This window comes from Ascaphus truei, chromosome 2, assembly GCF_040206685.1.
Source record: "Ascaphus truei isolate aAscTru1 chromosome 2, aAscTru1.hap1, whole genome shotgun sequence".
NCBI classification, from domain to species: Eukaryota; Metazoa; Chordata; class Amphibia; order Anura; family Ascaphidae; genus Ascaphus; species Ascaphus truei.
This window is the reverse complement of record NC_134484.1, coordinates 204,618,061-204,633,817: the sequence shown is the minus strand read 5'-3', so window position 1 is coordinate 204,633,817 and position 15,757 is coordinate 204,618,061. Positions and strand designations below refer to the sequence as shown.

The window sequence follows — 15,757 nt, the reverse complement described above, 5'->3', positions numbered from 1 at the left end:
GACAGTGAGACACACAGTGACAGTGCCAGACACACACAGTGACAGTGCCAGACACACACAGTGACAGTGCCAGACACACACAGTGACAGTGCCAGACACACACAGTGACAGTGCCAGACACACACAGTGACAGTGCCAGACACACACACAGAGACAGACACACACAGTGACACACACACACACACACACACACAATAAGCCCAACTCTGCAAACACACACAAAAATAAGGCCTCTCCCCCCTTGGGGTGGGTAAGGTGCCTGAGAGGAGGTATAAGGGGGCATGTGGGTTACCTGGGGCCTGTGGATGGGCAGCTGGAGCTGCATAGGTAGCCAGTGCAGCTGAGAGACTGGCAGGCCCGCGGAGCCTAAAGGGAGGGACAGAGGGGCGGAGCCTAAGGAGCCCGGCATTACTGGAGGAGAGAAGGGAGGGGGGCAGTGCTGTAGGAAGAGGCGGGCCAACAAAAAAAAAATCTTGGCAGTGATAGCACGGGCAGCCAATCAAGAAAGGGGAGTTTTAAAAACTTGCTTCCCGGGGGCCGGACCAAATGATTTCGCGGGCCCTACATGGCCCGCGGGCCGGACGTTCCCCACCCGTGCTAAACACTAGTGGAGATACAAATTATATTTAGTACATGTAGCCACGTATTCCCAGGGCTACTAATTTCCCTGCCTAACACATAAATCCTGGTACCCGTGCAGGCAGTGTTAGGGTTAATCTATGCCATTCTGCAGTAAACAGGTCCCTAGAGTGCCGGGGGGGGGTGGGGGGTGTGCCTAAGGCAAGGGTACTGACCACACGGGGCTAAGACCTGGGACTCTCCCCTGGTAACAAAAGGGGGCTGTAGACCAAATTGTGTTCTCTCTTCCGCCCCCCTCTGGGGGAGGAGGTGTGTGATTCTGTGTGCTGAGCCAGGGACCTGGTGTCAGGCCTTTACTCCCGCAAGGGAGTGGGAGCACCTACCCCATACTCCACCAGGGAGTGTGGGAGATAAGGAGAGACTCCTGAGGCCTCAAACTCCTGGGGTTGACTCCAGGGACACAGAGAAGAGGTTGCTGTGATAACGTCAGTGTGTAATAATGTCAGCTGTGAAGAGCTGAATAAAGACCACCGTTATGTTTTACTCCTGCCTGAGGCTGCAGTCTTTCAGATGGAGGGAAAGAGGGTTTTCCTGCAGGCACTGCACCCATCTCTGATAGGCCCTGTCGGAATGGAGGCGCTGCATCAAAGATGAGAGCTACAGATCCAAAAGTCAGTCCTGTCTATCCCCACTAACACCGGCAGACACTCAGAATACTGTAAGCTTAACAGGTGAGCAGCACTACACCGGTACCCAAAACCGAATCTCCCTTGGGGGTGGGGGAGGGGTTACATACAATACTGAGATTTTTTTTGCAGATTACAATATCTTTTTATGGTCCGACGTGATGGTTCTTCATACTGTAGGCGAATTAATAGTGCACAGAGCTTTTCATATGCTTTGTAAGTGTACCCTTACAAAAAAAATGCACCTCTCTGTTACCAATACTGCTACTAACTACACTATAGTTCTCATATGTCAGAGTTGTAATATAATCTGAATTGTACATTTCAAAATGCAAACTTTATACATTTGATACACCAGTGCTCTTCATATAGATTCTAGGTAAATGCCAAAACAACAGGGGGTAAAGATTTGGGTCACCATCCTGAAGCTTACATTTCTACACTTTGTTTTTCAATCTCTTACTGACCTTCACCTGATCAAAAACCCAGGTATCCAGTCTGGTTGCATCCACTGCTGCAAAGTCCTCACTTTCTGCAGAGTAACAGTGTGTAGAAATATGGTCCCCACTGGCACCTGTAGAGAAAGGGAAATCAAATCCTTAGGGGATCATTACAGTGCATGCAACAGAAACCAATACGACGTCATACCTGCTATTTTAATGATTACCAAGTGTGCGATTTTAATAATAAGACTTTAAACAGCAGTATGTGCTGATTAGAATTTTTTTGGATTTTTTCTGACTTACTATACAGATGCAGTGGCCATAATTTTACGAAATCACGCAGTTTATACCTCGGAATACCCATTTGATGGAGCGGGATTACTTCCAACCATACCGCCTTAAGACGCAAGTGCATAAAATGGCATTTTAGAGTTCTGGTTTATAAACAACTGAAATTGACACAGTAGCACAGTACTGTACACATTACAATTCATTCATTTCATTGCATATAATTGCACACAATCCATAAAATTCAAACAAAGCAAACGCGATAAACGCGCGTGCCTGGGGCGATTGGCCGCGTTCATGCCGCGTGGCGTACAGCAGCGCACATGAAAACGGCGACGTGATGCCTTAAGATAACGGCCGCTGCATCTGTTGATCTATTCTTGCCCTTTCTAAGAACTGTTTTTATTTTTATAGTCTGATGCTCTATTCAGGAGATATAAGCGTTTGAAATATTACGTGTCCGGGAGGTTAAAATGAAGCTCTCCCCAAAGTCCAGTGCAATCTAAAGGTTACCATGGTAACATCAGAAGTAAGAGATTAAGAAAATCATGATTATTTTACACATAAAAAGGGTTTTTGAAACCAAAGAGCAGGACACACTTAGGGAGTAAGATACTAACATTATATTAGTTACACTCATATAGGCTTCTGGGGAAGATGGTCAATTTAATCGGTCAGACGTCTCTCTCGGCTTTTAGTCGGATTTATAATATACATATGGGAAGTGGTCCCAAGTCATAGAGGGACTCGGTGGTGCTGTCGTCTTGAAAGCTTTATTAATAATTCCTATTCAGGTATAAAATATTCATATTACAAGGACTACAAACATTCTGTAAAAATATATTATGCTAGTTACATTACATTAGTAATTCAGATGCAGTGTTCAGTTCGTGTAACTGTATTTGTCCTAGAGGATAGTAGGTTTGCTGCATGATACCTTTTTAGTCGCCAAAATTATAATTCTGTATACTGTAGGTGTAAATATATTAGGATCTCTAACATGGATGCCTTCTGACTTTGCTGCCTCTCTACCAACATGGCCACCGAGGCAGGAAGTCAGCCTCTTCCAGAGCTGGGTTGATTACACCTGCCTTCCCCCTTTATAAAGCTTCCATTCCCCTCTCTCATTGCCTCTGCAGGTACAGTACTTACCATCTTGTCTCCTGCTGGAAGCCTTGTTCATGTTTTGCCTGCCTCAGACCCCTGACTGCCGCCAGACTACTTTGCCTGTCTCTCCAGCCCTGATCCCAGAACTGTGACTGCGACCATCCTGCCTTGACCCTGGAACCGGATCCCACTATTCTACTCTTCAGGATTTAGATCCCAGGTACGGGTCTGTCTCGCGGGTCTGTCTCCTTGACAGTACAATGCAACATACACAGCCGTGACACATTGCAGAGGTTAAGAAGGCCATGTCCGTCCAGGGCCAAGTCCTGAGTTGGCACACCAACCACCTGGCTACGTTGAATGCCAAGTTGGACTCCATCACCTCACCTTGCAAACCCTCGCAACCCATTTCCTCCTTGCATCCTCTGCTGATTCCTCTTCAACACTCACTCCTCTGGGCCAGCAAGAGGCACCGATTCCAGAAGTTCTCAAGGAGCCAACTATCACCAACCGTGTACCCCATGCTGTCTCCCCCTCTGGCTGCACGGTGTTCTTGAATCAGTGCAAGATCCACTTTGATTTGCAACCATCCTATTTCAGTTGCCATCGCTCTCAGGTAGAATTTATCATGTCTCTTCTAGTTGGTGATGCGCTGTATTTGGCGACCCTTTGTATGAGAGGAGTTCAACACTCCTTTACGACTGTAGCCTTCATGCCAGGTTGAGCTATCACTGCCGAAGCCACCCTATGCGGATTCAACAAGGGAATCGCTCTGTAGGCCGCTACGCAGTTAAATTCCAGACATTGGTTGTGGAGACCGACTGGAATTAGTGAGCCCTGAAAGCTGCTTTCTGGCAACATCTCTATGCTCTGAACTTACCTACAGAGACATTCTGGCAGACATCCGCATCCTGGAAAGGCAACAGGAGCGGAGGTGGGGTCACATAATCTTGTTGGTTCTCCCAGGAACCTCATCCTGCACACATCCTTCCTGTCCCAACTACTGTTACGGAGGAACCCATGCAGTGGGGGGGGTATGCGGCTTTCGGCGGAAATTAAGCACCTCAGACATACAACCGGGCTGTGTCTCTACTGCGCTGAGATGGGGCATAAAGTTCGATCCTGTCCAAAGAAATCGGGGAACGCCAAGGTCTAGAGAAGGAGGAAGGACTTTCTCTGGGCACATCTAATTTGTCCTCCTTCCCCCTGCAGTCTGATGTTACCCATCCGCCTCTCCTGTGTCAACCCTGTCATTCGTTGATTCAGGGACTGCAGGCTCCTTCAATTAGGCATTCCACTCAAAAGGAAATCTTTGCCTATGACTATTGTGAGCCTGGATGACAAACCACTGGGGTCGGGCATTATCTCTCAGGTGACTCCTCTGCTCACAGCTACCATCGGGGTGCTTCATCATGAGTCTAAACAGCTGGATGTAATTCACTCCCCAGCCACTGGTATTATTCTGGGACTCCCATGGCTGCAAGCTCACAACCTACAGATCGACTAGGTATCGGGCCAGGTGACAGAGTCCAAGTGTCTGGTCACCCCACGCTCATTGGGGTCCCTTCATTGCTCCTAACCAGGGGCATTATCGGGTCTTCCTTCCACCATCCAGGCTTTTGAGGACATCTTCAGTAAAAGGCAGACGGAGGAGCTAGCCCCTCATCGTTTATTTGACAGTCCAATCGATCTGCTTGAAGGAATGGTACCTCCTCGTGGTTGGAGTTACCCATTGTTTGAAACAGAGACTGTAGCCATGAAGGTTTATATTGAAGAAAATCTGGCTCCCGGATTTATTCTAAAGTCCAGCTCCACCTCCGGGGTAGGTTTTTTTCCTTTGTCCAGAAAAGAGATGGGTTCTTAAGACCCTTTATAGACCACAGGGGTCTTAACAACATTACAATAAAGAATCACCACCTGTTCCCGCTGATTCCTGAAATCCTTGATCACCTCCATGGTACAACCATCTTCTCCAAACTCGATCCCAAGGAGCCTATAATTTGGTTCGAATCAGGCAAGGGGACGAGTGGAAGACTGCTTTAAACACCATAGATAAACCCTATAAGTATCTCGTAATGCCCTTCGGGCTATGTAACGCCCCCCCTGTTTTCCAATTTTTGTCAATGAGATCTTATGAGACATGCTAGGTTCTTGTATCATCGCCTATCTAGATGACATTCCCAATTTTTGTCTAAGACCTTGGATCAACATCGTCAGTAGGTGGATGTGGTGCTTTAATGACTTTGTGAGAATCAACTTTTTGCCAAGCTTGAAAAAATGGAAATTCGAGAAATCCATCTTGCTTTCCTTGGATACATCATAGCAGCTTAGAGCTTACAGATGGATCCTGCCAAGATCTCTGCCATCCAAGATTGGCCACTGCCTAAGAGACTTACGCCCATTCAAAGGGTTCCTTGGATTCGCAAACTAGTATCAACATTTTATCCGGGATTTCTCGAAAAAATTTCGCAACTATAACGGCCATGACTAAAAAGGGGCAGAGCATGTTTCTTCACTGGAAAAATGGAGACATCTCCTCGAGGAAACTTCAATACCTGTGACCATACTAACGGACCACCATAACCTAGAGTACCTCGGGGTGTCCTGTAGGCAGAACACCTGCCAAGCAACTCCTTTGCAGTAGGTATCCTTGCAGCTGATACCAGGACAGACAATCTGCAGGATCTCTGGAAAGGCATATGGGCGTCTCTTTGCATGGCAGTGGAGGCAGAGAAGCGCAGATAAATGCACAAGGCCTTCACCTGAATACCACGTCGGCAATGAGGTCTGGCTCGACACGTAATATTCATCTACGTCAGCCCTCCACAAAATTGGGACCACGCTTTATCGGTCCTTACAGGATTTTTCAGAAGGTGAACGAAGTGGCCTTCCAGCTTTATCTTCCTCCATCACTCAAGATTCCCTACACCTCTCATGTCTCCTTGCTGAAACGGGCCATCCGGATCCGTTTGTTTCAGAATTCTACCCCCTCCCACTCCAATTTCCGTGGACGGTCAACCTGAGTATGTCATCCAGAAGATCAATGACTCCTGTATCTCTAGATGGTCCCTCCAGTGTCTGGACGACTGGAACGGGTATGGACATGAAGAGAGGAGTTGGGTCATGGCATCTGCCATCCACGCTCCTGCCTTGGTCAAGAACTTCCATAAGACTTTTCCTGCCGAGCTTGCCCCTAGGCATTCGAGTTTGCCCTTAAAAGGTGGGATGCTATTAGGACTTCTGACATGGATGCCTTCTGACTTTGTGGCTTCTACCAACATGGCCACCGAGGCAGGAAGTCAGCCTCTTCCTGAGCTGGGTTGCTTACATCTGCCTTCTCCGTTTATAAGGCTTTCATTCCCCTCTCTCCTTGCCTGTGCAAAGTACTTCCTACCTTGTCTCCTGCTGGAAGCCTTGTTCCTGTTTTGCCTGCCTCAGACCCCTGCCTGCTGCCGGATTACTTTGACTCTTTCTCCAGCCCTGACCCCGGAACTGTGACCGCGACCATCCTGGCTCTCTCCTGCCCTGAACCCGAAACCAGATCCCATAATTCTACTGATTCAGGATTTAGATCCCAGGTACAAGTAGGTATCTACTCTCCACCTCTGCCTAGCGGGTCCGTCTTCTTGACAGTACAAAGCAACATATACAACTGTAACAAAATGAACACAAGTCTATAAAGACCTCCAAGTCTATTTATAATGCATATAACAGGAGAGACATGTAGTGCCATATTTACTAAGCCATCGTCTTCCATAAAACACCTTACAGACTTTTCAAGTCAACAGGCTGTTTGGTGTCTTCCAGGAGAAGACCTAAAAACTATGAAGAACAATATTTATACAGAGAGATACATGTAATATTACTGGCACATGCAGACAACCATGAAATGCAGCAGGCAACCAATGTACTGATCCCCAAAACAAGAAATCTAAACAATAAGCCTGTTTGAGCAAGTATAGAAATAAAACTAATAAAATGTAAATGCAATGCAAATCTTTTAAGTGATTCTGATTTTTATCAATTTTGTGAGCATATTCATACATTTTTAGAAAATATTGTAAAATGTTGTTTCATCGTTAATATTACATTCTTTTTAAATATTTTTTTACGTTGTATAATCCTAAAATTAATCAACAAAAAGAAACTACTGGAGGGCATTGCTTTCAGGACAATTGCGCTGCAACAAAACTGTTTTCATCTACCAGGGATTTTTTATTTTCTGCATGTAATGATGAATGAGTCTTGAACCCAAAAGGTGTACATTTTGGGCTTACCTCCCACAGTACTCTGCAGCCTTGGATATAATAAAATTACTGCCCTTTTGATTTTCCACCGCTGGCAACTGGAAGTAACCAACAAGGTATCTTGAAAATCAAATCAATATGTCCCTGAACATGAAATACTGTTTCTGACGACTTGTGACCACATGGACACAACAGAGCATACCTTTGGCGAACATGGGCAAAATATCAGGGCTTCCCCAACTCCAAGTGTAAATGCTTTCATTGAACACAGAGTCAAAATCAACAGGGTTCTCCTTCCAACCTACAAAAAAAGAAAAAAACACAATCAACAGAGCATGTAAAACTACCACGACATGAACAGGAAAAGAACAACTAATCCCTTAGAACGGGAAATATGAGCACATAAGTCATTCCTGGAGTTGTGATTCTTTTCCTACTTACCCTGTACCTTTCTTTTAAGTGAATACATATCTCCGGTTTAATATATTTAAGTGGTGCTTTTCCATACAATAACGCCCAGTCTATTCACTTCAATGTAAAGGTATGACGTCTTATGGAATAGCACATCTTAGTAAATATGGGCCACAGAGTCAACATATCCTTTGGAGCTCTATTGTTGACAAAGGTCCCCACTTCATAACATACTAAGAGATCTTCCACATACTGGGAAAGATTGCAGCTCCATTCTAGCGAAGACAATTTGAGCCAAAGACAAATCACTATAGGACCGTTCACAATTAAAACATTACTCAAGTGAAGGGAGGTTGCTGCATCACTAAATATGCCAAACCTTGCCTCGGACTATCCCGAATAGAGGGAATATTGAGAACAAAAACTGATAAATATTAGTGGACCAAATCTCCTTAATTATTTAAAAAAAAACATATAAATGTGTTCTTACAATAACAATGTCCAAATGTTTCCTAATAAAATAAATGATATTATTACAGCTGCTATGTTCAGTCACCGAAAACATCTCGCTTGCAGTTCTCTCCCAGAACAGACAATATTACCATGTGATATCCGAATTCAGTTAGCAAAATGTGAATTTTTTTTAGGTTCGTGCACTAATATCATTTTTTTTTTTAAATTAATTTGCTATTGCCGACATAATTTATCATGATCTTTTTTAGCACAGACACATAGATTTTCATCTCACAAAAATGGGGAGCGCATGTTTCCAGCTCAGATTTTCAGTATACAAAAGAAAAGATATATATATACATATATAATATATATATATCTCTTTCAGACCTGCCTAAGACATGTGAATGTGCTCACAAGTGATCTTTTTATTTGCTATATGCAATACAGTGGACGTTTCTTGTTGTCTTTTTCACCCACCATAACTTAAAATCAATCTCTCTCGAGATAGAGATAGAGATAGAGATAGAGATAGAGATAGAGATAGTTAAGGTGGGTAAAAAAAAAAAGTGACAAAAACCCTCCACAGCAAAGCATATAGCAAATGGAAATATACTGTATGCTCATTTGCATGTCTTAGGCAGGTCTGCAACCCCGCCTTTCACCATTATCACACAGCACTTCCACTGCAGCAAGGGATTCTGGGAAATGACATGCAAATGGACACACAATGTCACCTTTTGCTTCCCAGAATCCCTTGCTGCAGTGGAAGAGCTGTGTGATAATGGTGAAAGGCGGGGTTGCAGACCTGTCTAAGACATTGCTTCATTGCATAGCCAGCTAACCAACCCCACAATGATGAGACCCATTAAGGTTGAAACGGCTGTCTGTGGGAGGGTTTTCTGGCTATGCATCTTAATCCTGGCTGTGCTCAAAGCTGTGACCATGCAGCAAGCTTAAGCCTATAGGGAACCATGTTAAAAATGCTTTTGAAGCAAAAGGTGACATTGTGTGTCTATTTGCATGTCATTTCCCAGAATCCCTTGCTGCAGTGGAAGTGCTGTGTGATAATGGTGAAAGGCAGGGTTGCAGTCCTGTCTAAGACATGCAAATGAGCATACAGTAATATTTCCATTTGCTATATATATATATATATATATATATATATATATATATATATATATATATATATATATATATATAAAAGAGAGAGAGAGAGAGAGAGAGAGAGAGAGAGAGAGAGAGAGAGAGAGAGAGAGAGAGAGAGAGAGAGAGAGAGAGAGAGAGAGAGAGAGATAGTATAATCGAATCGCTCAATATGTATGTATATGTATGTACTGTCCCTGTATAGCCTGGTGTGTTGCAGATAGTATGCTTTCCAGCCTACAGCGAGTTAATTCCCCTCGAGAAGCTAGTACAGCTGCAGCTAATCATGCTGGACTCCTGAATCAACAGGAGGTTTAAAAGTCAGGAAGTGACTACACACAGAGAGACTGCTTTTCCTCAGAGAAGGGGGGAGAGAGACAGAAGTCTCCCTAGCAAGGTGAAGCTGTATGATACAGTTCCCTAGGTTCGCTGGACGGTGGTCGCAGAGCCTGCTGGGACTGCCTGGGTTTGAATCCCAGGAAGAAGAGTGAAGGACATTGTGACGGTGAAGGGGTACCCAGGCCAGTAAATAAAGGTATTATGCCCGGCTGGGTGCCCCTGAGCCTTATTGGATAAATGTAGATTGTCAGCTCTGCAACCCAGTAATGGCCGCAACACTGTGCTTTTAATAAAAAGGTCTGTGTCTCCCACCTGGTATAAAGGTGGTGAGAATGTTATTTCTACTGTAAAATGTATTTCAATAGCAGTGTTTTCCTGTAACTGCGCAAAGGAAAAATGGTTTTAAAACCCAGCAGCCCACAGCACAGCGCACGGCTGTTAGCTAACTTCTGCTAGGAAGGTCCTAGCGCGCTGAGATTTGCTGTAAGCGCTGGTGGGGTAAAATCATGAAAACGTTTGTAACGCAATTTTTATAACTGAAAGTCCCCATATTTTAATTGTTCCAACATTATGGCGTAGGGGGATTTTCATTCAAACGGCCGGAACAGAGGGAAACACTCAAGTTGTAATTGCGGTACTTTAGAAATGTATAGCAGGAAACTCCTGTGAGCAATGCATATGTAACTCGGAGTTTTAAGACACCCCGCTGGTTTGGTTCCAGTGTCTACGCACAACTCCTGCTCCTGGGAAATTGTGCATAGAGACTATTTCTAAAGATTTCGTTCAGGGAATGGAAGATTTTGTTTTACCTCGTCCAAGTAAGTGTATTTAAGTGTTTTTTGTAAACAAAGCTGTGTATGTTCATTCTGTAAATAAATCACAATTTATTTTATCTCTTGCTTTGCTCAATCAAAGGATCCAGGTATTTTGGTGTTAAAAGCTCTGGACTACCGTGACAGACATGAGACCGCTCTGAAGCAGGGAGGTCCTGTCCATAGCATTGGAACTACAGAGAAAAGGGATTCTCTGAACTCTCGCAGGGTCCGGAGGGAATTACCTGGAGCCCCAACAGTAACAGACCAAGAGATAAGTAATACATTAATGTACCTAAGACTGTTCGTATGGGGTGCATATGATAGGGCATGTTTTGGGTGCATAACCAGCATAGCTGGCAGCCCCGTTAGAAAGGGCTGGAATATGTTAAGTTAGTTTTCTCTAAAGGGAATAGGTGTTATTTTTATGATTTGTTTTGACTTACAGGGACGGTAGGCCTGTTGGTGTATAATTTAACCCTGTAAATAAACTCTGTGAAGAGAAATACCATGTTTACGGACTTATTCTGGGACTAAAATATACTGCAACGTATTGTGGGCATCACAATATATTTACATACATACACACACACACACAAACACATATATAGTGTGATACAGTAGAAACTATTTCAATAAACTTGAGGGACTTTGTTCAATCATTAAACTCACATGGCCCAATTAATTTAAGGGCATGTAGATATGGTGTTGTGGATAGCACAGCAAATTGCAGAATGTGTCTTCCTTAGACTTTCCTCCATATAATCCCTCTTTGATAATTGAGCATTCTGAACCATGGAAATGGGGGAAGTCCTGGGGCCGTCTGCCTGTATATTTGAGCACTTAACCAAGCATATACAGATAGCACACGGAGATAGAGCTAGTAAGCTCTCTGCTCAGAAGGTGATCTCACCGCAGCTCCTCTGGAATGGTCTAGGAAATTTGGCCATGACCAAATCGCCACCGGTGCACCACCACCATAACTACTGACAGGGTTAGTCGCTACAGGTAACCTCACTGTCACCACCTTCCACATGTCCTCAGCGCCTCTCCTCCACTTGGGAGAAACAGCGCGGCCGCCAGAACGCATCTTTTTTTATCTCCCGCACATTTCATGGCTTGCTGGTGGCCATGCTGAGTGTCCTGTGCGTTGGCATGGCAGAAGTGCCCTGCTGCTGGGAGAGGCGCTGAGGACGTGTGGAAGGCGGTGTTGACCTGCGGCGACTCCCTCTGCGGTCAGAAGTTATGCCAGCAGAGCGCCGGTAGCGAGTTGGTCGCAGCCAAAGGTCCCATTCCGCCTCTGGAATGATCAGCGTTGGTCTACACTTCCGGTCTACTCGTCTCCCAGCTGGGTGTCATCCTTCCCCAGGAGGGGAGTCTGCCAGTAAATCAACTCTACGCATTTCACATTTCAACTTCGTGAAAAGTCCAAGAGAGACACGTTCTGCTGTTTGATGTGCCATTCGTAACACCATATCTCTACATGCTTTTAAATTAATTGGGCCATGTGAGTTTAATGATTGAAGAACTTCCCCTGAAATGTATTGAAAGAGTTCATACTGTATTACATATATATATGTAAAATATATATATATATATAATTTTCTTTTATATGCTGAATATTTGAGCTGGAAACCTGCGCTCCTCATTTTTGTGAGAAGATTTGTGGAGAAGAATGACTAGGATGTTTCTATTGGGTCTTAGTGCAGCGGTTTTTATGTTGATTAAAATTTATATTCACTATTAATCACCTATCACAAATAAATTGAAAAAGTCAGATTTTATACATTTGGTCACTCTTTATCACATACAGGCAGTCCTCAGTTATCCGACACAATGCGTTACTCAAAATGGCGTTGGATAGCGAAACGTTGTAAAGCGAAACACGTTTTCCCATAGGAACACTGTTTAAATGGAAGGTTCCGTTGCTTAAGGCATTTTTAACACTAAAATACACCAAATATTTTACACAGGCAGTAAGATATGCAGCACACACATAAATTATATAGTGCATATACTGTATTATATATATAATATAACATAATAATATATTATATTGTATAATATTATATCGTATATTATAGGCTAAAGCAGTAAAATTCAGGGCATTATTGAAAACCCTGCTCTCTGATTGGTTAAAATTCCGGGCATTATCCACAGTGATGTCCTGAATTTCAGCAGCTTGCAAAACGCATTTTTCAATCTGTTTATTTCCAGCCAATCAGCTTTCAGAACAGCTGAGACAGGGCAGGGGATTGGTTTGAATTAAGTAAAAGCTCTGAGACATGGCAGGGGATTGGTTAATAAGTATCAGCCACGGTTTGACTCCTCCCCCTCCCGAGCTGACAGATTTTCTGAGCAGATTCAGTTGAATTGGGGTGGGGGGGAGAGAGATTGCAAATAAGTAAGTGTGTTGTGTATAGAGGTTCAGTGTTGTTTGTGTGGTGGGGGGGAGGTGTAGAGGTGCTGTGTTGTGTGTAGAGCTGGGGGGGAGAGTGCAAAGTTTAGTAAGTGGCTGCATTTTTGATTGTGGCTGCAGTGTGTGTGTGTGTGTGTGTGTGTGTGTGTGTGTGTGTGTGTGTGTGTGTGTGTGTGTGTGTGTGTGTGTGTGTGTGTGGTGCTGTTGTATGTGTAGCAGCAGTTTGTGTGAGTGTATAGCTGATGTGTGTGTGTGTGTGTGTGTGTGTGTGTGTGTGTGTGTGTGTGTGTGTGTGTGTGTGTGTGTGTGTGTGTGTGTGTGTGTGTGTGTGTGTGTGTGTGTGTGTGTGTGTCAGTATCAGTGTTTATGGGTGTAGCATGTGTGTGTAGCAGCAGAGTTTGTGTGTGTGTAGAGCTGCTGTGTGTGTATTGCTGCTGCTGTGTGTGTAGAGGTGCTGTGTAGTGAGTGTAGAGGAGGTGCTGTGTTGTGTGTCTAGAGCTCCAGTGTGTGTGTGTGTGTGTGTGTGTGTGTGTGTGTGTGTGTGTGTGTGTGTGTGTGTATGTGTGTGTGTGTCAGTATCAGTGTTTATGGGTGTAGCATGTGTGTGTAGCAGCAGAGTTTGTGTGTGTGTAGAGCTGCTGTGTGTGTATTGCTGCTGCTGTGTGTGTAGAGGTACTGTGTAGTGAGTGTAGAGGAGGTGCTGTGTTGTGTGTCTAGAGCTCGTGTGTGTGTGTGTGTGTGTGTGTGTGTGTGTGTGTGTGTGTGTGTGTGTGTGTGTGTGTGTGTGTGTGTGTGTGTGTGTGTGTGTGTGTGTGTGTACACAGAGGGGACGGCAGTGTGTGGATATAGATATCTGCAGTGTAAGCGTATATAGAGGTGGTTTCATGTATTTCCCATTTTATTTGAATAAAAAAATCTATTTAACTATACAAAAGTGTCTTATTTATGAAATAAGCCTACATTTAACCTATAATAGTAATAATCCCCTCAGAACAGGGCATTACTGGCCAATAATGCCCTGGCTGGGTTAAAGTCCCTCGGCTTCGCCTCGAGCCTTCAACTCTTCTAGCCAGGGCATTATTGGCCAGTAATGCCCTGTTCTTCAGGGATTATTACTTACATATAATATTATATATATATATATATATATATATATATATATATATATATATATATATATATATATATATATATATATACTGTATATATATATATACGCTCTTACGACGCTTTGCAAAGTTATGTGTGTATATATATATATATATATATATATATATATATATATATATATATACACACACATAAACAACGTTGCAAAGCGTCGTAAGAGCGTTGGATAAGCCGTTTTGTCGTTGTAAAAATGAACATACGTATGCATTTCATAGCGTTGGATAAGCCATTCGTTGTAAAACGAAGCGTTGTAAAACGAGGACTGTCTGTATATGGTTGTGCATGATCACTATATATGAAGGTATAGATTCTTCTCAGGTCGATTGCTGACAGATCTGATATAATAAATAATATATTCACCAATGATTCTACAATAAATATCACATATTAAGGTGATCAGAAGAGCGTTTTTTTCCGCCTGTTACATAGATTTTCATGTTTGAAAAGGTCACGTTTCCAATGCAGAAGACCTCACTGCTATTATTTAAATGAAATAACCCAATGTTTTATCATTTCATCAGGGGGAGCCTTCTCTATGACAAAATGCACTCAGCTTGATCTTCAATAAAACACAAATGTTACTTACTCTGATCAAAATGATTTATCTTTTCACATTTTTCATTTACTTTTCTATTTCAGACATTTCTGAATAAATTTATACTTAGGGGAAAAGTTACTTTAAAAAAAATCTTTTTAACTCTTTATTTGGTGTAAAAGGATGTTGACACTTATTGTGGTGGGTGTGGGAGTTTGAGCTTGCTGGGTACCTGTGTTATTGTGAAAAAAAATGGCATGAATTATAATTTGAAGCATAAAAATTAAGAGCTAAATATTATATTTTATAATTCGGGGTGAGGGGGGAGGGAATAACTATAATACCTATTTCACTTGTTTCCAAAATGTTTGTAAGTGGGACCGATGCCATCTACAAACAAGCAAGTTCAAATATTCAATGGTGGACCTTTATTAACATATGAATCAGATGTTTTGGTGCTTTTCATGAAGATACAACTTAAATACCTTTTGCAATTGCACTGACATCTTCATAAAATCCTGCTATAAGTGCCACATGTCCTGGCCTGGACTCTGTAGGGACTCGAGTGTGAGAAACACCCCAACTCCCCATGGTTTGTATTATATGTCTAGAGAAGAAACAAGAGCCACAGAAAAATCGTTATATAAATGTGTGTTGAAATTGCAGGGAGCTGATAATTCTGTATATATTACAATAATGATATATTCACTACAATTCTGAAAACACATGCCATGTAGACATAAAAAAAAAAGGTATAAGAACTCTAAAGTATTTACCACGTTTAGAATCTTCCTGCACACCAATATATTTTTAGATATTAAATTAATAGCCACTATCTCAAGGACTCGTTTTGCACCATTTCCTACTTTTCAAGGTGTAGGAAAGAGAGGAAAAAATGGCAGAGCACTACAAGTGTCCAAATAGTGATGAACAGGAGAGTGCGTTTCCCATAAAAACGTATTTATTGGTCATGGAGACAAAAAAGGCCAAGAATAGCCCCACCAACGTTTCACGCTTCACAGAGCGCTTTATTGCCTTGATACCACCCCCCACTTTGCGCACCCCTGCTCTAAACCATGACACTGAGTTTGAAGCAGGGGAATCTGCTTCAATTCCTGGTGC

At 43.0% G+C, this 15,757-nt stretch overlaps 1 protein-coding gene across 5 annotated transcripts in view; it reads right to left on the bottom strand.

The window, feature by feature from the left end:
* The window catches only part of PIGN (phosphatidylinositol glycan anchor biosynthesis class N), a 318,676-nt gene that overhangs the window by 285,860 nt on the left and 17,059 nt on the right, over positions 1–15,757 (bottom strand). For 4 of the 5 annotated variants that reach the window (XM_075585879.1, XM_075585877.1, XM_075585878.1 and 1 more), the window contains 3 exons: positions 15,121–15,242; positions 7,553–7,651; positions 1,733–1,839 (listed from right to left, as the gene is read on the bottom strand). In XM_075585879.1, coding sequence (XP_075441994.1) covers positions 1,733–1,839; positions 7,553–7,651; positions 15,121–15,242 — 328 coding nt within the window. The remainder of the gene's footprint in view (positions 1–1,732; positions 1,840–7,552; positions 7,652–15,120; positions 15,243–15,757) is intronic. The other variant, XM_075585881.1, reaches the window with a different exon arrangement.